The sequence below is a fragment of the Pseudorasbora parva genome, chromosome 22 (genome assembly GCF_024679245.1).
Source record: "Pseudorasbora parva isolate DD20220531a chromosome 22, ASM2467924v1, whole genome shotgun sequence".
Lineage (NCBI taxonomy): Eukaryota > Metazoa > Chordata > Actinopteri > Cypriniformes > Gobionidae > Pseudorasbora > Pseudorasbora parva.
In genome coordinates, this window is record NC_090193.1 from 14,509,054 (window position 1) to 14,536,124 (window position 27,071).

The 27,071-nt window shown below is 37.6% G+C and overlaps 1 protein-coding gene across 3 annotated transcripts in view; it reads left to right on the top strand.

Moving 5' to 3' along the window:
• sgta (small glutamine rich tetratricopeptide repeat co-chaperone alpha) overlaps positions 1–27,071 on the top strand; it is a 46,818-nt gene that overhangs the window by 2,891 nt on the left and 16,856 nt on the right. For all 3 annotated transcript variants that reach the window (XM_067431790.1, XM_067431789.1, XM_067431791.1), the window contains exons 7-9: positions 9,006–9,147; positions 9,238–9,300; positions 9,379–9,416. In XM_067431790.1, the coding sequence (XP_067287891.1) occupies positions 9,006–9,147; positions 9,238–9,300; positions 9,379–9,416 (243 nt within the window). The remainder of the gene's footprint in view (positions 1–9,005; positions 9,148–9,237; positions 9,301–9,378; positions 9,417–27,071) is intronic.

Genomic DNA, 27,071 nt, shown 5'->3' on the forward strand with positions numbered 1-27,071 from the left:
GTCTTCAAAACCATCACCGTTCTCTCTCTTTCTCACTCGCGCATATCAATCAAAATCAACAGAACTGACAAAATGGTAAAAGGTCGGAAGACTGAATTTGTGCGCCACATGGCGCGTTCGAACAATATTTTCCCTGAATTACTGCTGGATGCTCAAAAATCGCAGCTCTTTTGACAGATGTTTTGTACACGCAGCTGACATAAACCATACTTTCAAATAAACGGAAAAATATCCTTATGAAGTGTTTTCTGTGATCAATCTTTTGCGTTGTTTTAACAGTCTGGGTTCACACATAATGCGTCCGCTTTTGTCCGATTCGCGAACTAATGACTCATTTGAACCGATTCATTTTAATGAACTGATCTGTCCAACACTGGGTAGTTTAAAATGAGTTTCATGAATCGTGTGTTTACTCACAACACCTCTGAAATGAGAATGCAAGAGTGCTTACCCCATTAAACAAGAGGGGTTAGTAAGAATTAGTCTTAAAAATCCACAATATTTTCATGTATTTATTGAGTATTTATATTGATAATGTGTAGTAAATTACCACAAAAAAAATTTGTTTTTCTGGAATAAGGTGAAAGCAGAACAACGCAAGTTAAATTGTTTATGGCAGAGAATTAGACTTAATTTATTACATTTTTAAAACTGCTTTTTAATAATTGTTGCCAAAATAATGAATCAGTAAACTATGCAAACAGTGTAAAAATGAGGAACTGAAGAAACAAACATCAAGACATCATACAAAATGAGATATCAAAATTAGATGAGCAAAAAAAGCAAAAAAAAAAAAATGTTTGCATTTATTTAACATTTATTGTGAGTATTGGGCTCACAGATCATGCGGGTAGGTACTTTTACTATTGGTGTGTGTGCGCGCATGCATGCGTGTGGATGACCATGACTGGTCAGCCACCACCGAAGACCCAGGAAAAACCCTGAATTCATCAAATTCATGTGCCCATGTAATATTAAAGTAACTATTTATAAAATAAATTTGTCTTGTTTACAATCAAAACATCATCCATTATGCATACAATTAGGGCTGGGCGATAAAATGATAGCGATAATTATTGCGAAATTATTTTTCTCGATAAAACAATAACGACAGTTAGATAAATTCTTAATGTAATTCTTAGTTCTTTAGACCAGACTTCTGGGTGCTGCACACGATGTTGTTTACAGTCACTGTGGCTGACAGGCTTGGGGGATCGGAGGGAAGTGGAGTGAGAAAAATCAGCGATAGTTAAGAAAATTGTGCTCACTACCAGCTCGGAGGACACAAGACAAGAAAGTTTACTCTACTTCAGTGGTTTAGAGATATTTTGGCTGTCTCATCCGACATAAAACAGAGCGATGCATGTTCACTGCTTATCATAGTTTCACCTAGGGATGAAACGGAATGAAAATTTCACATCACGGTTATAGTGACCCAAATTATCACGGTCATCAATATTATCACGGTTTTGTGATAGTGTTCAAAAAGAACCAATGCACACACTGAAAAAATTTCAACAAGTTTTGAATATCAACAAACAACAAATAAATCAAGCAGCTCTATGCACTTTTTTTTTAAAAGGGGGGTGGGGGGTGAAATGCTGTTTCATGCATACTGAGCTTTTTACACTGTTAAAAGACTTGGATTCCCACCCTAAACATAGACAAAGTTTCAAAAACTAATGTTCGACGTTTGATGGAGTATTTCTTTGTCAAAAATACTCCGGTTTCTCACAAGTTTCGGAGAGTTTTTTTCGAGTATGGGTCGGTTTGACGTTAATAGAGCGGAAGGTCCTTGTATGGGCCGTACGGGCTCTTCTCCCGGTAGGGTGCACGCGCACGTGACTCGAGCGAGAGAGGAAATGCACGCCCATAAACACTCGCTCAGCTGCAGATCCAGTCGTCCGTGAACACTTATGACGCGCCGCGCTCCCGCTCCACTTTATTCCTATTGGTGACTTCAACGCTTCAGCACAGCATTCCCGGAAGGCAGCGCTGCATTTGAACCGATTTGAATGCAGAAATGACGGGAAGCTTCACAACATCGCAGATTTCCACGGTCACAGCTGTTACAGGACTTCACCAAATCATACCAAAGAAGTGTGTTTTTGACGGAGCGGTCCCAGCGATAATGGTTCGGTCCTGCTTTGGAAGCAGCCGGTGAGTAAAACTGCTTCAAATGTCTATGCTGTTGGCTCGTCGCGTGAGTAAACATCAGTAAACGACACGATCGCGTGCTTCGTCATTCAAATGCGCTAAAGGTTAACGTTACTCCATTGTAGTTCTATATAACGTTACACTAGTCTGACGTGCAAAACTGTTTTGCTTGCTACTACTAAGGTTTAGTCGCATACAATAGTCCATAAACCGAATCATGTCCTCATAAACTGCGGGTAAAGACACACAAATGTTGACAGGACACTAAATACAGTACATACCACAGAGACGGACGTCCTGCTGTTGCTGTTTCTCCTGTTCAATTTATTTCAGCCTGATTCTGGATCACGTATTAGCTGAATCCGATCGATAGCATACATTGGTCGATAGCATATATGGGTTTCTCCACGCTTGAGGACGTCACCGCTTTGGGTGGGCTCGTCATTCTTTATCTCCGCCCACACGATACGCCTCCAGGTGCTCGTTTTTTTCTGGAAAGACTCGGTACAGCTCATATTTCTTTTATAAATATAATAAAACTAAAGACTTTTCGGAGAGATGAAGGATGCAATACTACTCTATAGGTACTCAAGATTGACATGAGATTGACTGAAACTGAGTATTTCACCCCCCCTTTAAGCAAGATTCTATTCTTTGGGATGTCCTTCCTTATATTAGCTGTCGTCAATAGCACCACATAATGCATAAATAATAATTTGGTCTAAATATAATCTCTAATATTATCTCTATAAATATGTTTAAGCAATATTCTCTATCAGCTATGATGCATTTAAATCTAGCATATTTTGTGTAAGAGCCCAAACAGTGTCCCAGTAAAATATCATATCCATATTTTCATATGATTTGACAGTTTATTTTATTAAATATCAAAAATCTAAAAGGTGTGCATTATACCTGACACCTATGAACACTTTACAGCTAGTTTTATACAACTGCACATACCAATGTTGTATGTAACTTTAGAGACGGTCCCTAAATGTCCGAATCTCGAACGTCAAGGCAACTTTATGCCAGTCATATTAGATGCGCTATGGTTCTGCGGTGTTTGTTTTAAACTATTTTCGCTGCTGAAATAGGCTAGAACAAAAACATTCAACCGTATGCTGAATGAATCTCCTGCATACATTGGACGTTCATCTCTGCTTTGAGTACAGGTTTTAGTGAGTGCGAGCAGGCTCTGAACAAAATGTCTTATCTGAACGCATCTGATTATTAGACATTGCATTCATAAACTCAATAGAAACACGTGTGATAGGTTCTAATGTGCAACACAATTATAACAGATGGCTTTAGAGAAGCCTATAATAAGGTGATTAGCAACAGCGACGTGAGTGACTGTTACACGCCACAGCCGAAATACACCAAACAAGCGGCGGGTGTTATGTCAAGCCCTGATTATTATTCCTTAAATGTCACCCTATTAATGTCTGAACGTGTTCTTTCATATTTGGCTTAAGCTTCACTTTTATTATTTCCTAGACGTAGGTTTGGTATTGAGGTCAAAGTCCACTTGCCTTGCGTTCGCAAACCTTCGCAGATTTTAAGTATGTCCCTATTACAGCGACTTTGTTCTGGCATGTTCTGCTGCAGGGTAGTGATCGGCCGATATATCGGATTCCCGATATTTAAGCATTTTCCCATAATTGGGTATCGGTTTTGTAATATCGGATTTTCCGATAAATGGCGGCATCTAGTGGACGCTTTGAGAATTGCATAGAAGCGCACCATTAAAGGACTGCGTCTGAAGGGAGATTATCAACAGCTGTGTTCAGAGGTAAAATAACCTGCATCCCTTAATTAATCAACTTTGTTTAACATAAGTTATGCAAAATTCAGATAACCTCAAATAAGATGTTGATATGTATAGGTAGTTTAAACTTGGCGCTTGAGACGAACTCACTGACGGACTCAGTCAGGTAATCCGTCATCATGTCACAATAAAGATGCAAATTCACATGAATGAAATAAAACAGCCATGAATGAGAGCATGTTGGAAATAAAAGCGCCAAACTTATTTCTCTCTTTGTGTTTATTCTCAGTCGCATTCAGCCGTTCTCTCACCGAGTTGTTGCTCTAACATATAGGCTAGATCACCATGTAAACAAGACCGACTCGTTTAAAACTCCTTAAATTATATTAACGTCCGCATAACATTTATATAATAAACATCTAATTAATTATTACGCCACGAATGAGAGCATGTTAGAAATAAAAGCACCAAACTCTTTCTCTCTCTGTGTTTATGCTCAGTCGGGTTCAGCCATTCTCTCACCGAGTTGTTGTTCTAGCATAGGCTAGTCACATGTAAACAAGACCAACTCGTTTAAAACTCCTTAAATTATATTAACGTCTGCTATATGACATTTAACATTATATAACAATTCGTTGTTTTATAATAAACATCGAATTAATTACAGCTCCGTGAAAATGAATTATTATCTCCGCGAGACGGGTGTTAAACGCAGAGATGAAAACAACGCTGTCATCAGGATAATTTAGAGACTGACACAAACATTCATTTTGATACCGTACTAGATGAGATTGACATAAACAAACCAGCGAATACATCAGCTTTTACAATGTTTGCATAATCCAGAGAATATTCACTCTTTAGACTATTAAACACTTTTAAAACAAACTGTAGTTTAAAATGAATTATTAAGCCTATCTCCGTGAGACGTGTGTTAAACGCAGAGATGAAAACAGCACCCTGTCACCAGCATACTTCAGAGACTGACACAAACATTCATTTTGATACCGTACTAGATGAGATTGACATAAACAAACCGGCGAATACATCAGCTTTTACAATGTTTGCATAATCCAGAGAATATTCACTCTTTAGTCTATTAAACACAAACCTTTTAAAACTGTAGTTTAAAATGAATGCTTATATTTACGCTCATAGTTATGGGGAGTTGATAGACTCAACTCTTTATAAAAGACTTTATAAATGTATTTTGCCTGTTGTTAAAATGGCTGTATTTATAAATAAAAAGGTAAAACAGCATTAATGTTAAAAAGACTTTGCACTGTATTTAAAAAAACAAAACAATTCTGACTATTAATTGATGTAAATGTCTTTTGTTCTGTATGTGAGTGAGTGAAACTGCAAAAATTACAGTGTTTAAAAAGCTCAGTTCAGTGCTGTTGCTTTAATTGTAAAAGACAGAAATAACACAATAAGTAAATATCGGTTCTATATCGGTTATCGCCACATAAACATGCAATTAATCGGTAACGGTATCGGTTATAAAAAATCAATATTGGTCGATCACTACTGCAGGGTGACTAAAGCATCTATGATTAGTTTTCCCTCAGGAATTTTGTAAAAGCCAAAATATGGCCACACCTCAGATTTTGTCCTTTTAGAAGGCTAGAAAATATCCCGGTGCTGTCACGGTCTTCTGTCATTTCTCCTCATTCAGAAAACAGCGTTAGTAATATCGTTAACAAACAATGAACAAAGTCCGGCTCCTTTCCATCTTTATCACAAACAATTGAGAAACTTCTCCAAATATCAGACTTTCCTTGCTTAGCTTTTGTGCTGTAAATACCTCGTTTGAGGTTCTTTTCTACATCATCTATTGACATCTCCATCATGGCACTAGGCAACCTCCCTATCCCGCTGTGTTTTTTTTAGCCGCCCATTCCCGCCCGCAGCATAATTCAAACCGCCGCTCCCGCAAGATTTGCGTTGGGTCCCGCATACTTCACGAGAAAAGCAGGTGCTGATCATCTGTGTTTCTCTGCATTAACCACGCCCACTTTAAATGTCTGACCAATCGCACAATAGTTCTCGGACACCCGCAAGAAAAAAGTGATGCTCGGGTGATGTTTCGAGAACAAGCTGCGAGAACTCTCAAACCAGGGCTGCGAGAACAAAATGACGTCATTTTGTTCTCGCAGCCCTGGGAGCGAGAACCTTTTCTCTCTTCTTGCGGAGTATGTTGCAGCCTTTAGTCAGGCGCGAGCAGCTGCAGCACTCACTCACTGCCAGTTGAGACGAGAGAGTGACGGAGCTGGGGAAAGATTGCTTAGGAAGTGTTATTGTACCGAGTTGTTGAGAGCGTGAGTTTTTGTTTGTATCTGTGACCTCTGAATAAACATGAGTGAACTTTGCAATGTTATTTCTTTTACAAAGCATTTTTGTAACACAAGACATGAATACAGTAAGTTTGTTGAGCATAATTACTAGAGCAGCCTCATTCAAATGGCAGTTTGGACAAGTGTGCACTGCCGATATACAGATCCGAACATTACAAAGAGATGATCGCTCTCTGTTAGGGATGGCTCGATACCACAATTTTTGGCTTCGGTACGGTACCACAATCTTATACCGAAGTACCGATATTAAATCGATACCACAAGGTCTGATATTAGCGCGGGTATATTGCACGCGAATGAGAACAATTATGCAAGTTTTGAGTTTATAAAGTGGGAAATTACCACAAATGTTTATTTGTAAATTAATCAGCAAAGCTTATCACATCAAATCAGTCATTTGAAAACTTTCTTGTGAGAAATAATTTCAGCAAAAATCTCTCAAAATTAGCAAATTGCTTCTGGTTTCAAAAGACATCGCACATTTCACGCTCGTCTCGGGATGGAGAACGGAAATCATTTGAACACGCAAGAGATTTTCTAGCATTTCGTAATAACAGTTACAGGAGATATGAGCTCATACGACACACACACACACACACACACACGCCTGTCACTTAGTCACGCTCGCTCGTCTTGGACGATTTGGGCGTCGAGGAGAGTTGAAATAAGCTCAACTTTATGGTAATGAGCTATGACGCGGTTCGGCGGCAACCAGTCAGAATGTAGAAGTGCTCCGCTTCAGAGAAATCCAGAAAACGCGGGCCTGTAAACTTTGGTTCCGACCACATTAGTTCCCAAACAATTTGTAGGAGAGGTTGATCATTGCTGTGCGGGTTTCCCGATCATTTATGACAAGATCATTCATAGTGATGTGTAATTTGTTAAGAAGTCGCGCAACACTATTTTATAGGCGCTAGAACGCTCGTTGTTCAGCGGGTGTGCAATTAATTCTTACTTTCACATTTAAACGATTTCATGAAGTTAATTTATACCCTACTTGTGGTCAGTATATCCATCAACATGCTTGTTTGATTTGCGGCCTCTTTAAATACAGTTTAAAAAAAGAAAAAACATTCGATCTACGTCAGAGCGGCAGCACGTCCACGGAGCTTTCTACAGCGTCGTTGTCAGGGCGGCAAGAGCGAATTTTGACGCTCTCGCCGGCGGCGGTGTGAACGCACGGTTAGGCTATGTGTGTGCATTGATCAGTGTTAAAAGAAAATAAATGTCTAAATGAGATGGTTTGAATGATCCACTGACCTGTCGATCTCTTCAGAAGTCTTACATTCAGGATAGTGACAGATGCTTCTTGGCTAGGTTTGATGGTTCTTCTTCAGTTTTATAAGCAAAGTCATTACAAATGTCACTTCTACTCCTCTCTTTATTAATTTGTTTTGGGCATCTTGAGTGAGATTCAACTGCTTTATCTATTTTGTCCGTCTATGTTGTTGTCACATTTGCTGGTTGTTTCGGGTCAGTTTGGGTAGAGCGCTGCCATCTAGCGGTGAACTTCGGAAAAGCAGCATATGTGCGATATCATGAAATGTGCCAAATCATGATATCGTACCGTTTTAAATACCGGTATACCGCGCATCCCTACTCTCTGTAGTTTAATAATTTAAATAACAGATTTTGTTTCATGCTACTAACAGAAATGACGTGAATTTGATCGTTTTAGTCACTGGCTTGATTCACTGATGCATCAAGACGGCCAGCAGCGGGACTGACAGTATTAAACGATTTAGAAAGAAAGTCTGTGTGAACTTGAATGATTAGCTACACATCAGAACTCGCTGATCCCAGATCAGGCATTAATGAACACTGTTACTCACTGTATGTGGCGGTGCTGTCGAATCCATATGGTAAAGCCTGGGCTGACATCGCGACTGATAAACTGAAGCCATTCTCTACCAATTCTCTTTTTTTTAAACTATATTTTTGTTTATTGACAAAAATTGACTTTAGAACACTTTGACTTTGCATTTGCAGTCAGCAGAGCCAACATATTTCAGTTCTAGATTTTACTATGGATATTTATTTTATATATTCTGTTTATATTAATAATCTACTCTATTAATATTGCTTTTATTAGTAATAAATAAATCTACCTCAGTTTTAATAAAGTGTTCACCTGTTTGGGAAGTGTTTGTCATGTTTTAACAATAAAGGATAGTTTAAAACCACAGTAAACTGTCTTTTTTCTACATCTTTCACTCAGGAGCAATAATATGCCTTTTTAACATTGAAGAAATAAAGGTTTTACATTTATCATGATATTTATCGATATCAACTGATTATATTGTGATCACTGTTTTGGGCCATATCACCCAGTGACCCAGCCCTACATACAATATATTTTATTTATATATATATATATATTTTATTCTCTGGGCCACCCTGTCACAGGGTAGGAAAGACTAAGAACATTAAGTACATTCTGTAATCATCTTTCTTTCTATAAATGCATTATTATATTGCTCAACCTCTACTTTGGATATATTAATATATTGGTACATAAACATATTTCAGTAAAACATGTTTTAAATATTTAAAGTTGCAATTTATGATTTAAGTGGTTTGTTCTAAATGGTACTAATTTAGTTTGTGCAGGTTTTTTAAGTTCTTAAAAAACCTTTAATTAAAAAAAACCCTGCAGATATTCTAATATTAAGGGATGTTGATGTGTTATTTACGTTTCATTTGTTTTGCCAAAAAACAAGGCTTGCTCTTGCAAGTTTGAACAAATACTCAGAGGCTGTGAGCTACTACAAGAAAGCACTGGAGCTGGACCCTGACAATGACACCTACAAAGTCAACCTGCAAATAGCAGAACAGAAGATGAAGGAAACGCAGTCCAGCCCAGTGAGTCCACAGAGCCACTCTGATAGCAGCCATTTTTTTTGCTTTCTGGAAAATAAAGAGGCTTAAAGGTCATGTGTTTATCTTTGATAGGCAGGGGGTTTGGGTGGAGTCGACCTGGCTGGTTTGCTGAGTAACCCTGGCTTCATGAACATGGCGAGTAGAAAAATATCTTAAATGCTCATCATAAATGCTCAATTATGCTCATCACTAACTCACTGTCACTCTCTTTAGGCATCTAATTTAATGAACAACCCACAAGTGCAACAACTGTGAGTAGACAACTTAAATCACAGCATTACTGCATTAAAACTAAGATGCTCTTATAAAGTCAAGTGTATTCTTATTTGGTTGTCAATGATTTTGTTGTTCAGCTAAAAGAAATGTTCCTCTATAAAACTAGAGTTTGATAAATGTTTGATATAATGTTTATGTGGCAAAATTGGAATAGCAATACTCATTTGAACCACACAAACCATTTATTCGCTTGGATGATTGAAAGTTCAATCATAATTCAATCGTAGTTCAGGGAAGGAAGGTGGCGGGAACTGGCGAACGTTCTATCAAAAGACTTTAAATAAATAATAAACAAAACGAAAGTAACGCGGGCAGCCCCTCATGGGCGACTGCCTGCACACACATAACAAAACATAAACAAAACATAAACAAAACCATAACATAAAATCCAGGCCTGGTCCCATTGTTGCCAACTCTTACATGACAAATAAGCAACCGCCGCTTCAAAAACAAGCCCAATATTAATAATATGCACTTTTTTTTTACAATCTATTATTGGGGGTTGGGACATTGCGGCAAGCACTAAGGGAGCGCTTCCATAGCCACATATTTATAATAAAATACATTTGAACCATACCTTGGTTCCATACAAAATAATTCCGTACACCATACAAAATAAACATTTAGGGGTTCAAGCACAAAGTGCTGAAACCCTAATGTATTTGTACCGATTTTTATTATTATTATTCAGCCGTAAACTGCATCGTGCAGACCAAACCGTAAGGGCTAGAGACTTGAAACTTGGCCAATAGGTAGTACAAAAATCGAGGAGAGGTTATCAAATTATGAGTCAGATTGGCCAATAGGTGGTGCTATAGCAATCAATTGCACGAAACTGGTCATAACTCTTAGACCGTATGTCATAGACTCATGCTAATCAAGTGTCTTATATCATCAAAAAAACTAAAATCACAAAACGTATATTTCCGATTTCATTTCGGTATGCACATTTTTCCGCCATTTTAAATTGAGTCAAAAACCTACTTTTGCAAACTAGTCCCTGGTTTTTTGCCCGATCGGAACCAAACCAGTGCCAAAATGTTCTCTGGAGTCTAATTATCAATAATAATTGAAAAAAATCTAAATTTCGATTCACGGTTGTTAAGGGGCATAAAATAGACGTTCAGGGCGGAGCCTGTTTTACCAAAAAGGCTATAACTCAAGAACAAAATGATATCTTCACCAAACTAGGTACACGTGTGTATGGGCTCAGTCTTTGGTGACGACAAAAAAATTCGACGATTGGCCACTTGGTGGCGCTATAACATGAAAAAAACACAAAAAGGCTATTACCATGCGACTGCTAGTCCGATTGATTTGAAAATTGGTATGCTGTGTGTCGTGGCCTAAGGTACCATGTATGTATATGAGGACATTGGCGTATCTCAAAAAACATGGCCGTCATCGGCCAATGAATTTGAGCACCTATTAGACAAGGTTAATGGAGGACGATTGTAACAAAACTCAATGGGCATGTTTGACTCATGGTCCAGAGGTCTGTAAGAATTTTGAAAGAAATCGGCCACTAGTTGGCGATGGCTCTGCAACAGTGATGCCAGTAACGCGTTACATAGTAACGCATTACTCTAATCTGACTACTTTTTTCCAGTAACGAGTAATCTAACGCGTTACTATTTCCAAACCAGTAATCAGATTAAAGTTACTTATCCAAGTCACTGTGAGTTACTATTTTAGTCATTTTCCTTTGTAAAAACCGACAGCTTATCAAAGTTCTCAGCCCGAGGGCTGGAGCCGTGTTTTTTATTTATTTATTTTATTTTTTACATTGTTGCAGCCATTAAAATAGTTCAGTTTTGTTTTTAATGTCAAAGTAGTTATTTTTCGTTTCGTTTTTTATTATCCTAATTTAGAAAATGTTCAGAACAATTTTTTGTTTGTTAAATTAAAGTTTATATAGGCAAGACAATTCAAGAGTTGGTTTGAGAGACTAGGCTATTAAACATGCGGTTAACTCACTGGGTCGTCACATAAAAAAATTAAAACTTTAATTTAACAAACAAAAATTGCTCCAAACATTTTTCTAAATGAACTTAAAAAATAAACGAAACGAAATATAACTACTTTGACATTAAAAACAAAGTAGGCTAGTTATTATACCACCACAAAGGCATTTCTGACGAGCTGAGGCAGCTGATAGATTAGCCTACTGCTCACAACATGCTCGCAACGGTGCTCAAAAAACCCGAAACGGGCTACACAATCTAAAAAAAAAAAAAAAAAAGTACAGGCAGGTTGTCTTATAGCCTACCTTACACTTCAGCAAAATTAATATAAATCCGATCTTCAATTCCCGCGATATATGCTCATTTAACGGAGTTCACATCAAAGCAAAAGATTCCAGCATTTTATTCAGCAGCTCATTTCAAATTCAATGATCGCAATATGAGAGAGAGCTAAGCACTGGTAAGATAATTAGTCTCATTATTTTATATTGAAGATGATTGTATTTTGTGTGACTTATTTTAAAGTTTCATTTACGGCCATATGCGTTGGCTTGCTTTACTCATCTGCAGCGATGTTGCAGTAGCACCGTCATATCTATCTGACTACAACATAACACGCTCTCACACATTTATTTTTTAATTATTTGCCAGGAGTAAAATTTACACATGTGGTTTAAACAACCAGATATATTTACATTTGTCCGGTTTAGTTTGAAATGCTTTCATGCACCTTCTGAATTGGTTTGTTTGAGTGATCGGAATTAAATACGTCTGGAAAGACTCTCGGAAGGCATTTAGGCCTACTCCTGGTCATTTCGCAATCAGATAGATACCTGGTCAGAGAAAACGAATGAAGGAACCAGTTGTAAAAAGGCCATAACTATAGCAGCTGCACTGAAGAGACGGAATCTTTAACCCTGCGCGAGCCGTATCTTGACAGTGGCGCAAGCTATCATGGTCTCATGTTGTTTCCACCAGCACATCTCATTGTTCATTTTAATTATTAAAATAAATATAAAACGAAGGAGAAGCCTAAAAAAGGGGGCGTAAAAAAGTCGGGACCGTCAGTCTCGGGCATAAATACAATAAAGTGTGTTGCCAAAAACGGTTGTCATTTCTATTTTGAGGCGGCAGCGGTGTTGTCGGCAACTGCTGAATGTAACTAATAAAGTAACTTGTAATCTAACTTAGTTACTTTTAAAATCAAGTAATCTGTAAAGTAACTAAGTTACTTTTTAAAGGAGTAATCAGTAATCAGATTACTTTTTCAAAGTAACTGTGGCAACACTGCTCTGCAATCACGTGGTGTTGCACACATCCGCAAAATATGCATATCATATGATAGATCTCCTCATGCTGAACAGCTTTGCCTATAGAACCATTGCTGTCAATCAAATCGTTAATTAAATATACATTTATTTAATTAACGATTTGAACCAAACCAGTCTAGGACAATTCTCTGTACCCTCTAGATCAACAATTATCCAAAAAAGTTGAACTTTTGCATTTGGATGGCCATAACAGGGCCATTTAGAAAAGAGGCATGGGACATCTGGTGATTTGTAAATTTTTTAGAGAATGTCTGTGATCTTAATCCCGTGCGAATCGGCCATGTCTGTAATTTGTAAAGTAAAAATTCCCCTGCAAATTACCTACCATATTTCGCCGCACACCAAGGTCCTGTGATAGTAGTCCCGTGCGAATCAGCATCTGTGATTTGGCCAGGATTAGGCGGATCGTATATAATTTTTGCAATTTTTTTTTCTTCCTGTGAGCATTTCTATCTTTATCTTTCACAAAGAATAAAGTCTGCATTCATAATTCACACTGTTATGAATTCCTGCACAGATTATACTTTCACTTTAGAATGAGTATCAATTTGGGAGTAAACTCATTGAATGGTGTGTTTAATATTAACATCAATACTGTTCTTAATGAAAAACAGAACAGAACAGTACAGTACAATGACAAGCTTGTTTAAATAGGCGCTTTTACATTTAGTTTATATTTACATTAAGTCTTGACATCATATCCGGGAGAAGTCAGTAAAATCACAGGCTTGCTTATCCCGTGCGAATGCGGCAAGCAAAACTCAGATGTGGGGGAGTAATTTCTAAATCAAAGAGGTCCCTAGATAATACTGATCCCGTGCAAATAGTGCTTTAGTATGTCATGGTAGCAAACAGCATTTACAACATGCTACACATGCTAATAGTGAATAGCTACATGCTAATAGTTATTAGCTAAGTGTTAAACCAGGCTAAAAACATATTAAGAACTCTCCAATAGTAACCAACTGTGACAACTGCCAACTGCCTAGAAACACCATAACAGCCACCTAGAATACCTTAGCAACCGCCTAGCAACACCATAGTAACCACCCAGAATGCCCTACCAACCACCTAGAACACTGTATCAGAACATCAGAGACATGAGCCCCTTTCACACTGCGATTCCGGCAAATACACGGATAATGTGACCCGGCATTTGTGCCCGGGACGCTAGATTTGGTCCATTCTCACACACAACGCTTAACGGTCCCGGGTCGAGTTGACACGTGACATCCTGATGTGACGTATAATGGCGAGCGATCTCCGCTTCAGCGCGGATAGTAAGGAGCTCCGTGGTCTCGACATGTGTCCAGTTTGCGCACATTTCTGCTTGTTTAATTTTAGTTTCTTTTGTATACGAACACTCTCTGCGTTTAAAACACCGACTAGCTCTTCTGGCACTGCAGGGTTGTATTATTGAAAAAACAAGCTCTAGGAGTCGCACGATAACTACGTACACGTTGCGCCTGTCAGTCCCTTGCACGTGGCTTTTGTTTTACACGGCGCTCGTCCCGGGTCGAATACCGCAATATTACTAGGTCCCCGACCCGGTTCGAATTCGGTAATCAATCCCGGGACGTGGTTGCTTTCACACAGAAGGCGACCCGGCAATGTTCCGGGAATATTGCGGGTCCGACGTGCAGTGTGAAAGGGGATATGGGGGTTGGGTCTTTTTACTTATGCTAGCAAAAAATGTTAACAGTGAATAGCTACATACTAAAAGTGGTTAGCTAACTGCTAAATCAGGCAAAGAACATAGTAAGAACTCTATAAACACTATAGTAACTATCTGTGACAACTATTAACTGCCTAGCAACACCATAGCAACCACCCAAAATACCCTAGCAACCATCAAGAACAACCTAGCAACCAACTAGCAACATGTTAATTGTGTTAGCATCATGCTAGGATCATATTAATCATAGAGTCGAGGTCCTGACTCTCTGTGGTCGTTAAAAATCCCATGTCCTTCGATTGAGAGTAGGGGTGTAACCCCGGCATCCTGGCCAAATTTCCTCATATGCCTCTGTCCATCATGGCATCCTAATAATCCCCATATCCTGATTGGCTTAATCACTTCCTTTCCACCAATCAGCTGGTATGTGGTGGGCGTTCTGGTGCAAAATGGCTGCCGTCGCATCATCCAGGTGGATGCTGCACATTGGTGGTGGCTGAGGAGATTCCCCCCTTCTATATGTAAAGCGCTTTGGGTGTCTAGAAAAGCGCTATATAAATGTAATGAATTATTATTATTATTATTATTATTATTATTATTATTATTATTATTATTATTATTATTATTATTATTATTACTACCATAATGTTAAAACAAATGCTAATCATGTTAAAATAATGTTTTAAATAATTGTGGTAACATCATGTTAGCATTATGTTAATTGTATTAGCTTAATGCCATCAAACATGTTAATCATGTTAACATTGTTAACATCATGCTAATTGTGTTAGCATCATGTTAACATTGTTAATTGAGGTACCATAATGCTAACAACATGCTAACCAAGTTAGCTTAATGCTAACAAACATGTTAATCGTGTTAATGTCATGTAAATAATGTCAACACAATGTTAATTGTGTTAGCATTATGTTAACAACATGCTAATCATGGTGTTAGCATTGTTAGTTGTGTTAACATCATGCTAATCATCTTAGCATCACGTTAACAACATGCTAATCACTTAACATCACTATTATAACTTTTAAAATCATATTTTGTCAATTTATCACAATTTCATCTGAGCTCTGTCTTAATTATTTTACTGCTTAAAGGCCGTAAATGCAAAAGATCTAAACTGTTTAAAGGCCTTAAATGCTTGAACCCCGTTAAATGCTGCTTGCAGCTTTAATACAGTTTATTTTTGCACAAATAAAAATAAATATTTACACAGAAATCCAACTGTTACATATTCAGAATGTGTGACTCCTGTTGTGAATGCGTTCTTTCCTTGAAACACGGCAACTAAACCCAGAATTTAAAACTTAAACTTTAAAACTCATTACAATAGTGTATACAATTATAATATGACAGTACCAGAGGTGGAAAGTAACAGTATTCTAAATATTCTACTCAAGTAAAAGTACTGTTCAATTAAGTTTTACTTAAGTGCAAGTTAAAAGTAAATTTAAAATGTACTCAGAGTAAAAGTTATCGAGTTATTTTTTTTAACAGCATGGGTGGTGGACTCTCAGGTGTAGGGTTATAATAGAATGAGATTTTCACAATATGATAACCATCTCAGAAAACATCTGAGTTACACAGCATCATGGTATTAAACAATTATTTAATAAATAAACTGTATTATTAAATTATGGTTATCACCACCAGTTAAAAGGGCATTAAGGTGCCCTAGAATGAAAAAATGAATTAACCTTGCCATAGTGAAATAATAAAAGTTCAGTACATAGACAGTGCACATACTGTGATTCTCAAACACCATTGCCTCCAACTTCTAAATCTCGTGAATCAAAAACACCACAGAAAAAAAGTGCTTCTCAACATAAACCCAACCATGACGCAAGCTTTGGGGATCATTCATATGCACGCCCCCAACATTTGCGTCTGTCCACACATGTTCATTGTCAAGGCGGAACTGACAAGGCCGAAACATCAAACGACACTTCAGGATAGCAAAAACGGCAGCTCGGACACACATTATGATCGGACACACATTATGAAGAGGTTTATTATAATCGGATGCCACAACAAGTCGTTCGTTTGTTTGGTGTTTTTTCCGTACCATGTTAACAGATTACAGTTTTCACACTGCACGCAGTGTCAGTCCGTCAGTGCGAAGTGCCGCACTGTATCAAAATATCAAAAGTGCCGTCAAAAATAATGACGATCGTTTCTGTGCCAAATCTTTTCTGCTGTGTTGAACGCGTTAAATTAAAGGGACAGCGCACAGTCTGTATTAAAGGGTCATGAAACCCCAAAACACTTTTTTTTAGATGTAAACAGATATGTATAGGCTGCACATCATTGAAAACACTAAGGGTACTCATTAATGGTATGCATATGTGAAAATAGTTATTTTTGCATTTTTCAGAGCGATTTCTGTCTTCCGGTTTGAAAAGTTTAGTCGGAGCAACGTCACAAATGCTGACGTCGGCACGGCCTTTTCGGCCCAAGTATGGGCAGCTGGGCACATGCTGACGTCGACCGCTCTGAGCAATTCTCGATATATATTCATGACATGAAGCTCATTCAGTCCAATCCCTGCGCTGTAGTATGCATACAAGATAATTTAGTTAATATGCATGAGACAGTCACTTCTGTCAGGCTCGTCTTACATCATTATTGTAGAGATATGGTGGGGAAGTTTTGGAAGCAGCGTGCGGAAAAGTCACGGAGGAAAGCTAGGCGTTGTGCTGATACGAAGTAACGTAAAGGGCGCCGAGCGAGCTGTAACCGGCGCCGTCTGTGGAAGCCTTTGCTACAAAGGCTCGGTAAAGTAAAATTCACCTGAGGAATCGCACGCCGAACCTGCATGCGTTGACTATCTATGTCAGGAGTGCAAAATAACCAATCTGTAATCTGTAGGCTATTGAACAAAAGCCACGTCCTCTCCGTTTTATTTGTCGTCACAGCCATGCACTAAACCGCATGTGTTCGGGCTCTTAGTGAAACAGTGTGATGCATATTTGGACAAATATAGATTTAGCTGCCGAGTGATAGACAGCGCGGATCGTCACGGCAATGCGCGGTCGAGACTAGCCTCAAACCTCTTCGCTTTTACCCCGATCTAGAATTACACATCTCTTATCACATCGCATGTTGGGTGGTTCACGTTCTCTTATCAAGTCGGCGCGTTGTTCATCTTGCCAAACAGCGTGCATATTTAGACAAATATAGTTTTATCACGTTTGCAAAATATTTCGTCATGCAGAATAACATTTATTTTCATTTCTCACTGAATTATGCTGGTTTGAACTTTGAAGAGCTGAATGATTTGCGATCTCTGCTGCACGCCACTCATAGCTCTCTCATTCGCTGTACTCATCCCTCATTTAATCTCTCTGTGGTAAACAATGCCAACGTGAACCAAGAACATGTCTCAGAACCGCTCAGCACCTACTGACAGACACTCCCCTATTTATGCAAACATTCCCTCTTTCCACACAATACCATCCCACCTTTTCACAGTCGACCACTCCCCTTTTAACAAGCTTTTTCAAATCGAAGGTGTGAAAAAACACCGCTGCAGCAGGGGGGTTTCATGACCCTTTAAAACAATCATGTATTGATGCGAAAATCTAGTAATTTCCCCACATATGCATATAATGTAAAGTGTACTCCGTTTCAAAGTCAACACATGGCTTTATGCCTTGGGTAAAGCAAGGAAAATGGCTTTTAGCTTTAGGTAAACAAGTGAAATAATGGAGAGCACTCTTTTCTGGAGGTGGAAAAAAGTTCATGACCTGCAGAATTTCTTTTAAAAAGATTAAAAAAAAATGAAAGAGAAAATGATTTGGCTGTTTTTTGTCTATTGTAAGTTCTAATTTTAAATGTTTATTTTAACATAGTCTAGCGATTTTCTAAGGTATTAGGCTATATAAATATAAAGTAATATATTGAATAAAATCTGTTTAAATGTAGTGTGTTTGAACATGATATCTATAAAATAGTGTAGACCTACAACGAGAATTGCAATGATGACAAGCCATGTTCAGTACCAGCTTTTGGATTTTAAATAAAAATAATGACTGTGTTAAACAGGCATGACAGGTCTTCTCTCTCCCCTGAGAATGTTGACATCCTAATCTTTCTCTTCATTATATGCTCAGGCTAGTGTTGTCACGATACCAAATTTTTGAATTGATACGATATCAGACTAAAATACCTCTATACAGATACTAAATCGATGCCACGGTAAAAATAAAAACAAAAAACAGGTAATATGAATAACATGACAACAGAACTTATTATTCCTTGTTTTATTTTTTTTTAAACTAAAAATTCACTTGGCCAGCATGTTCCTGCCCGGGTTTTTGACCATTCCCTTCTGTTATTGCTATAATAACTGCATGCCAGTGTGAAGATCTTTACAGAAATCATCATTATCAATCATGTTATCATTCATAACCCTTTCACTTCTCAACAGGTTGGGATGACCAAAATCTTATTTTATGATACGAGTAATTTGATATTTAGGGGCCAAGCACCGAAGGTGCGAAGGCACCTATTGAAACCATTGGTCTTCTTCTTCTTCTTCTTCTTCTTCTTCTTCTTCTTCTTCTTCTTCTTCTTCTTCTTCTTCTTCTTCTTCTTCTTCTTCTTCTTCTTCTTCTTCTTCTTCTTCTTCTTCTTCTTCTTCTTCTTCTTCTTCTTCTTCTTCTTCTTCTTCTTCTTCTTCTTCTTCTTCTTCTTCTTCTTCTTCTTCTTCTTCTTCTTCTTCTTCTTCTTCTTCTTCTTCTTCTTCTTCTTCTTCTTCTTCTTCTTCTTCGCCACCTAGTGGATACATTTTTTTTTTTCTTCAAACACCTATAACTTTGTGTGTGGTTGACATATTTTGATGGGAGTGACTTTTTTGGGTCTCCTGAATCCTTGCCATACGGCAAGTCCAACGATACCAGACTTGCCAGGTTTTGGCATATGGTTTGCACAACGTTGTAATTTAGCGCTTCAAAACATTTTCTGATATCTTCGAAACCGCTAGTCCGATCGAGTCGAAACTAGCGTCAGAAGTTCAGAAATATAGGCCGGTAGCTATATGCTATTGCCCAAATCTCAAAATATTGATAGTAAGAGGTAGTAAAATCCAATCGAAGTCAGGTGTCAGTCATTTTTCACGTGTTTTTCATATAAATGTCTATAAATCCAAAACAAAATGAGATTTTCACCAAACTCGACACACATATGTATGGGCTCAATATGAAGACACATAAAAAAATTGTTGGGATTGTGCCTCTTGGTGGCACTATAATAAATCAAAACATGAAATTCCCTCAAAAAGTTTCGGGGCAGCGCCACCTTATGGTCAAATGTTGTAATAAAATGTACAAAAATGCTAATAACTTTTGATTAAATTAGCCTATTGTAATGAAACTGGTCATAATACATTCAATGGCTCATGCCGAGAACATTGATACCAATTTTGCCATATTTTGCAAACATATCTGTCCTCCATCTTATTTGTTAAAAACTTACTTTTTCAAACTCACCCAAAACCATTTGTCCAATTTTCACCAAAATTGAACTGTCATCTTCAGACCATGCCGACAAAGTTATGGATTTCGTGTTGATAGACAAGACAGTCTTCATATACCACTGCAACAGAGTTCAGCCATGATGAAAAAAATACTTTTAAGGCTTTATCTCTGCAATGCTTTGACATATTGACACCAAACTTTGCATGTCGTGGTCACATCAATCTGAATACACCACATCAGTTTCGTAACAGTGCCACCTATTGGTCGAAAGTGATAAACTATTAAATCATTATTATTGACTGTATTTAAAATTTTACTGCTATTTTGCCTAAAATAAACTTAATACAGGGAGTGCAGAATTATTAGGCAAGTTGTATTTTTGAGGATTAATTTTATTATTGAACAACAACCATGTTCTCAATGAACACAAAAAAACTCATTTATATCAAAGCTGAATATTTTTGGAAGTTTTAGTTTTTAGTTTTAGCTACTTTAGGGGGATATCTGTGTGTGCAGGTGACTATTACTGTGCATAATTATTAGGCAACTTAACAAAAAACAAATTTATACCCATTTCAATTATTTATTTATTTTACCAGTGAAACCAATATAACATCTCAACATTCACAAATATACATTTCTGCCATTCAAAAACCAAACAAAAACAAATCAGTGACCAATATAGCCACCTTTCTTTGCAAGGACACTCAAAAGCCTGCCATCCATGGATTCTGTCAGTGTTTTGATCTGTTCACCATCAACATTGCGTGCAGCAGCAACCACAGCCTCCCAGACACTGTTCAGAGAGGTGTACTGTTTTCCCTCCTTGTAAATCGCACATTTGATGATGGACCACAGGTTCTCAATGGGGTTCAGATCAGGTGAACAAGGAGGCCATATCATTAGATTTTCTTCTTTTATACCCTTTCTTGCCAGCCACGCTGTGGAGTACTTGGACGCGTGTGATGGAGCATTGTCCTGCATGAAAGTCAAGTTTTTCTTGAAGGATGCAGACTTCTTCCTGTACCACTGGTTGAAGAAGGTGTCTTCCAGAAACTGTCAGTAGGACTGGGAGTTGAGCTTGACTCCATCCTCAACCCGAAAAGGCCCCAAAAGCTCATCTTTGACGATACCAGCCCAAACCAGTACTCCACCTCCACCTTGCTGGGGTGTGAGTCGGACTGGAGCTCTCTGCCCTTTACCAATCCAGCCACGGGCCCATCCATTGGCCCATCAAGACTCACTCTCATTTCATCAGTCTATAAAACCTTAGAAAAATCAGTCTTGAGATATTTCTTGGTCCAGTCTTGACGTTTCAGCTTGTGTGTCTTGTTCAGTGGTGGTCGACTTTCTGCCTTTCTTACCTTGGCCATGTCTCTGAGTATTGCACACCTTCTGCTTTTGGGCACTCCAGTTATGTTGCAGCTCTGAAATATGGGCAAACTGGTGGCAAGTGGCATCTTGGCAGCTGCACGCTTGACTTTTCTCAGTTCACGGACAGTTATTTTGCGCCTTTGTTTTTCCACACGCTTCTTGCGACCCTGTTGACTATTTTGAAAGAAACGCTTGATTATGATGATCACGCTTCAGATGATCACGCTTCAGAAGCTTGGCTTTTTTAAGACTGCTGCATCCCTCTGCAATATATCTCACTATTTTTGACTTTTCTGAGCCTGTCAAGTTCTTCTTTTGACCCATTTTGCCAAAGGAAAGGAAGTTGCCTAATAATTATGCACACCTGATATAGGGTGTTGATGTCATTAGACCACACCCCTTCTCATTACAGAGATGCACATCACCTAATATGCTTAATTGGTAGTAGGCTTTCCAGCCTATACAGCTTGGAGTAAGACAACATGCATAATGAGGATAATGTGGTCAAAATACTAATTTGCCTAATAATTCTGCACTCCCTGTAGGTCTTTAATGGCTCATTGTTGCAATTGGTTTGACACTTCCAGCCATGCTGGCATGTCTTGTCGTCTTATTTGCGCTTGGCCCCGATAATGGCTGCTTGCAGCTATATTTAGGGGCCAAGCACCGAAGGTGCGGAGCCCCTCTTGAAATCGTTAGCGTTCTTATTATTCTTCTTCTTCCACTTCTTCTTCTTCCGCTCGAGTCTATGGCAGCCCATAGAACCGCTTGCGGGAAAGTTATGTAATTTGGTACACTGATAGAGGTCAGTACCAATAGTAACCATATAGTAATCCTTGCTGAGTCCAACGATACCAAATTTTTCAGTTTTCGATGTATGGTTTGTGCAGCGTGTTAATTAAGTGCTTATAAAACATTAGCTGATATCTTAGAAACTGCTAGTCCGATCGAGACTAAACCAGCATCAGAAAATCGGAAACATAGGTCGATAGCTATATGCCAATGCCCAAATCTCAAAATATTTATAGTAAGGGGTAGTAAAATCCAATCAAAGTCATGTGTCAGTCATTTTTTTCACATAAATGTCTATAACTCCAAAACGAAATGAGATTTTCACCAAAATTGATAACACATCTATGGGCTCACTCCGAGGACACAAAAAATTGGTATGATTGTGCCTCTTGGTGGTGCTATAATTATACAAAACATGCAATTGAGTCTATACAACTCAATGTATTAATGTGGGGTTTCAACATTTTTGCTTAAAAATTGTGTCCAAATGTCTTTACTCATTTTTGCAGTTGTTCTGCTGTTAGCTTCTTTGTTTGCTTCTGTTGCACTTGGCCCCAGAAATGGCTGCTTGCAGCTATAGTTTATTTTATATTTGTTAAAACCATAACCATATAGGTTATGCTGACACCAACATTTTTCATACAATAAATGAAAAGCAAATAAAAATCATCTCCTCCCCCTTTTTTTCTGACTTGAAAAATGATCCGATCCACGACTAGTGATCTGTGATGTGATCCAAACCATGAGTTTTGTGATCCGTTACACCCCTAGCGTCTTAAAGGGGTACTTCAGCGCTGGAAAGATGAATCTGTATGTAAACTGGGTCATTAATAAAGTAGAAATGTGAAATTATTTTTGAATTTGGTGCCTTCTAGACTGAGAAAAGGCCGAAAATGTATTTTTGTCTCATGGGGATGAAAGACTACAATTCCCAGATGCTTCGCTGCCCTGTGAGGCCAGTCCCAAAGGCACCACTACTGGATTGCAGTGACAGTTTTAATTAGAGAACTAGCATTACAATTAAATATTGAACGTGTCTGTTCAATATAACGATCGAGTTGCCGTGTGAGTCTCACAGCACTAACTCAGATTAGGAGTCAGATTACATTTAACGTCATAAATGAGCTGATGAGCTCTCGTGATGAGAGCTGAGGTAATCGCGATCACACTCGCGGCATACATTCACAATGCGTGTTCAGTCTGGCGCGTTTTCAGTTCATGCCTTTGGAAGCTTAACTTTCATAGAAATTAATTTGAGATGTTAAAACACTTACATTGCTTAGCATCTGTTTTAATGAATGCCTGGTGCTGAGCTGAGTTGTGAGTTGTAATCTCCATTCCACATGTGTGAGTTGAACACGTGGAATTAGCTCCCTCTGCTGGCTGTAGTCTTTAGCCTCTGGACAAACATTCTAAAGATGACGCAAATATCGTCAATTTGCGCAATGTAAGCTACGCAGTGACTGTGATGTAGCTTACTTTGTCAAATGACTGTCGTTTTAACTTGTGTGGTGGAAAGGGTGACGTTTGCTAGAAGGATCGAGTGAACGATCTGTAAGCAACATATCTACGGTTGTATTTTGCAATACAAAATAATATTAACCTTTGTCATTAGACACACTATTTAGTTTTGTATGGTACTTGGAGTTTCCTGTTGTTACTGTACTAGCATCTTGCGTTATCTAGACAATGCAGTCTCTAACTTTCAATTATTCTAGAAACTCTAGGAACTTTCAATTTAATCAGAAATTGTTTAAACAGCTAGTCAATAGTGGATAAATCACTACTTGCTTGCAGGAATATATTTGCCCCTTTCTTCAGTTTAAGACGCTGAGCGAAGCTTGCTTGAAATTGGAGTATTATATTCCTGCACAACCGCAGGCTGCAGTTTCAGGACCCCGGTTTCAGGACCGCAATTCTAGGACCCTCGTTTTTTGTGACACCGCCAACTACAGAACTGGATGATATAGCGGTGTGCTGCAGTTTCAGGACCTCAGTTTCATGGTGGTTTAGTTAGTAGCCTACATAGTATCAAGATATTTAATCTCAGGAGTATATTTTGTGATTTTTTTTAAATTCAAAATGCATCAGAGGTTAATTACAAAGTGTGTAATACCTGCTTTGAATCACAATTTTAAATTTAAACATTAATTTACACAAAATATAATTGAAAAATGTATTTCAATCTTTAAAAAAAGGTTGAGTACCTTAAAAATCTTAGTTTCTTGAATTATACTGTATATTGATTAACCTCCTTAAGATTAACTAATTAGTTCAGTATCAGGTAAAATAAAGATGGAATCAGCATATTCAGTCACTAAATTACAGATATTTTAAAGGTTGTAGAGAGGCAAGGCAAGACTCAAGAATGATTGAAGAATATATATTTGTCATTTTTGCAATAACAACAGCACCAAAAAGACCCCTTTTTTAATCAGTTGCTACACAGACGGAATGGCTGTATGTGTGTGTGTGTGTATATATATATATATATAAGTATACCTTACTTAGCTAATTGGATGACGACTGAAAGTCATTATACTAATCTGGTGAACATGGTAATTTTGATAAATGAGCCAAGATACAAAATGAACTGTAGATGATAACATAAATTTAATAAAAAACTGTCTTTATACTATGAGTATGTCTAAATGCTCCATTTGCCAAATCGTGAGATGACCGGTAAGGGGTTAATATTCACACACCATGTCGCAATTTTATTTATTCTAGGCCTACAGCTCTACTTTTGAGTTATTTGTTCATCCATCAGTTTGCATTGTGTTATAATGTAAAGTTAATGTTCATGACAGGGTTCCTGGTGGCCTTGAGTTATAAACATACCTTTATCTGCACAGAGGGATGTGTATTTGAACATGTTCTATGTTTCCTAATTTCCATCCACATTTTTTGCAAATTTGATATCCTACTGGACAACAACACGTTATTTATTTTTTTTCAATATCGAAAATATTTCCATATTAACTAGGGGTTCACCTGGGTCTGCATCACTGACATCTGTCTTGTCCGTCTGCTCTGTCAGACTCCATTTGCCAAACTTGCCATTTGTTCTCTCCCGCGTCCCGCCCTTCAATTCAATGCAGTCGTTTCCGGATCGCATTTTTTCTCTCTTTTTGCATAACTTATTTATTTTTACTCAGTAACGGATGTGGTTTAAAACGAAGCAAAGTACGATATTTCAATCAAAACGTACTTAACCCTTTAGGTGCCAGAGGTTTTTTCCTAAAACATTCAATTTTGACATCTTAATATCAAAAGGCTATATCTAAAAAGTGATAAAAGATGTAGAGACTTTGTAAATGAGAAGAATATTAAGGATGACCCAAAGTTTATGCAGGGATTACAGTTTTCCCATCAAATTTGCATATTTGCATATTGCACCATAATTTGACATTATGGTGGTGGCAATGTTGGATTATAGAATTTTCATGAAAAGACAATGTTTAAATGATAAAATGCAGCACTTCTTTCCCCCCTAAAATGTCCCACAGCTTTTGTATGCTATATTGCACAATACTGAATGTTCATGTAAATACTTACATGAATAAATACAATTGGAATAAAAACTACAACTGCCCAAGCGCATCAACACTGAGAAACTGTTATGCTGCGCTCACACCACACGCGAATGACGCGAATAAATTGCTAGGTCAAATTTTCAAATAGGTGCTCTTAATAAATAAACCACATATTTGAGCTTTAAACAACTATATTCTCACTTGAAAATCTCTTAAAGCTACATTTTGTGACACAATAACAGTAGTATTTTTTAATTATAAATTAAAAAATATATAAAATAATTGGGCGTTCAAAACGCCCAATTCGCGTGATCCTTGCCGCCTCATTCGCGTGAAACACCGCAGAATGCCTATTCGCGTATCTGCATTGACTTAACATGTAAATCACTTGCGCAAATTGTCATTCGCGTCCGGTGTGAGCACAGCATTAGGCTATGTTTCCTACTGCAATCAACTGCTTTTCATGCAGTCAGCAGAATAAGTGCAAAACGTGTGCGATGGACTACACTTCAAAAAAAGATTGTTTACAAGGTGAAAGGGGTGTGACAAAGCCATGCACACTTGCAGACTCCTCGCGCTGATGATTTGCAGCCAAATTAAAATGAACTGTAAATAACAAATTTGGATTATCATAAACAAGCTTTGAAGTTAACGGATGCTTGGGGCAAAAATGACACCACAAACTTATTTATTAATAATAAATGTAAAAAGCACTTGAGTTTTTGATTTTTATCTTTATCACGCATGCTATTTAAAAAAAATACTAAATGTATATGTGACCCTGTCTGTGAAAACCCTACTAAAGTCATTTTTTTGTGATTCACTGTTTTCTACATAAAATCATCCTACATAATGTAAAGAACATTCTGTTCAAATATAACCTTGATATCTCTTATATTAACTGAGTGCAGCTATGTTAAAGATTTGCTGAATTTCAGGCTCAGAAAATCATGTTTTTGAGAAATTCCAATGTAAACACAAGCTTATTTTTAAAACTGCAACACATTTGATGCATAATTATCCTGAATATGAGCCATATACCACATTAAAGCTGAGATTCTCCCATTTTCAGTGATGACACATTTATGGGAAAATTCTTAAAGGTTTGTAAAACAGGCCTATTTATTATGATGCGTATGTCCCAAAAGCACAAAAACATTCAAACGAATTGGGGGTACAAGAGCTTGATTGTAGCAACAATTACCAAGTCAATTCATTGAAATTATTTGTATAACTTTATTAATAAAATTAAATATCCATGGAAAAAGTCATTAATATATAAATTAATTAATATATTACATTTCAGTAGAAAATCTCTAACTTAAATTATTTTACTGGGCTACATTAAGTACAGTACTGGAGTAAAAATAAAGAGATGGATAGTTCACCCAAAAATGAAAATCCTGTCATCATTTATTTACCCTAATGTACCCTTAACCTGCACTTTCTTCAATAAACTCGGTTAT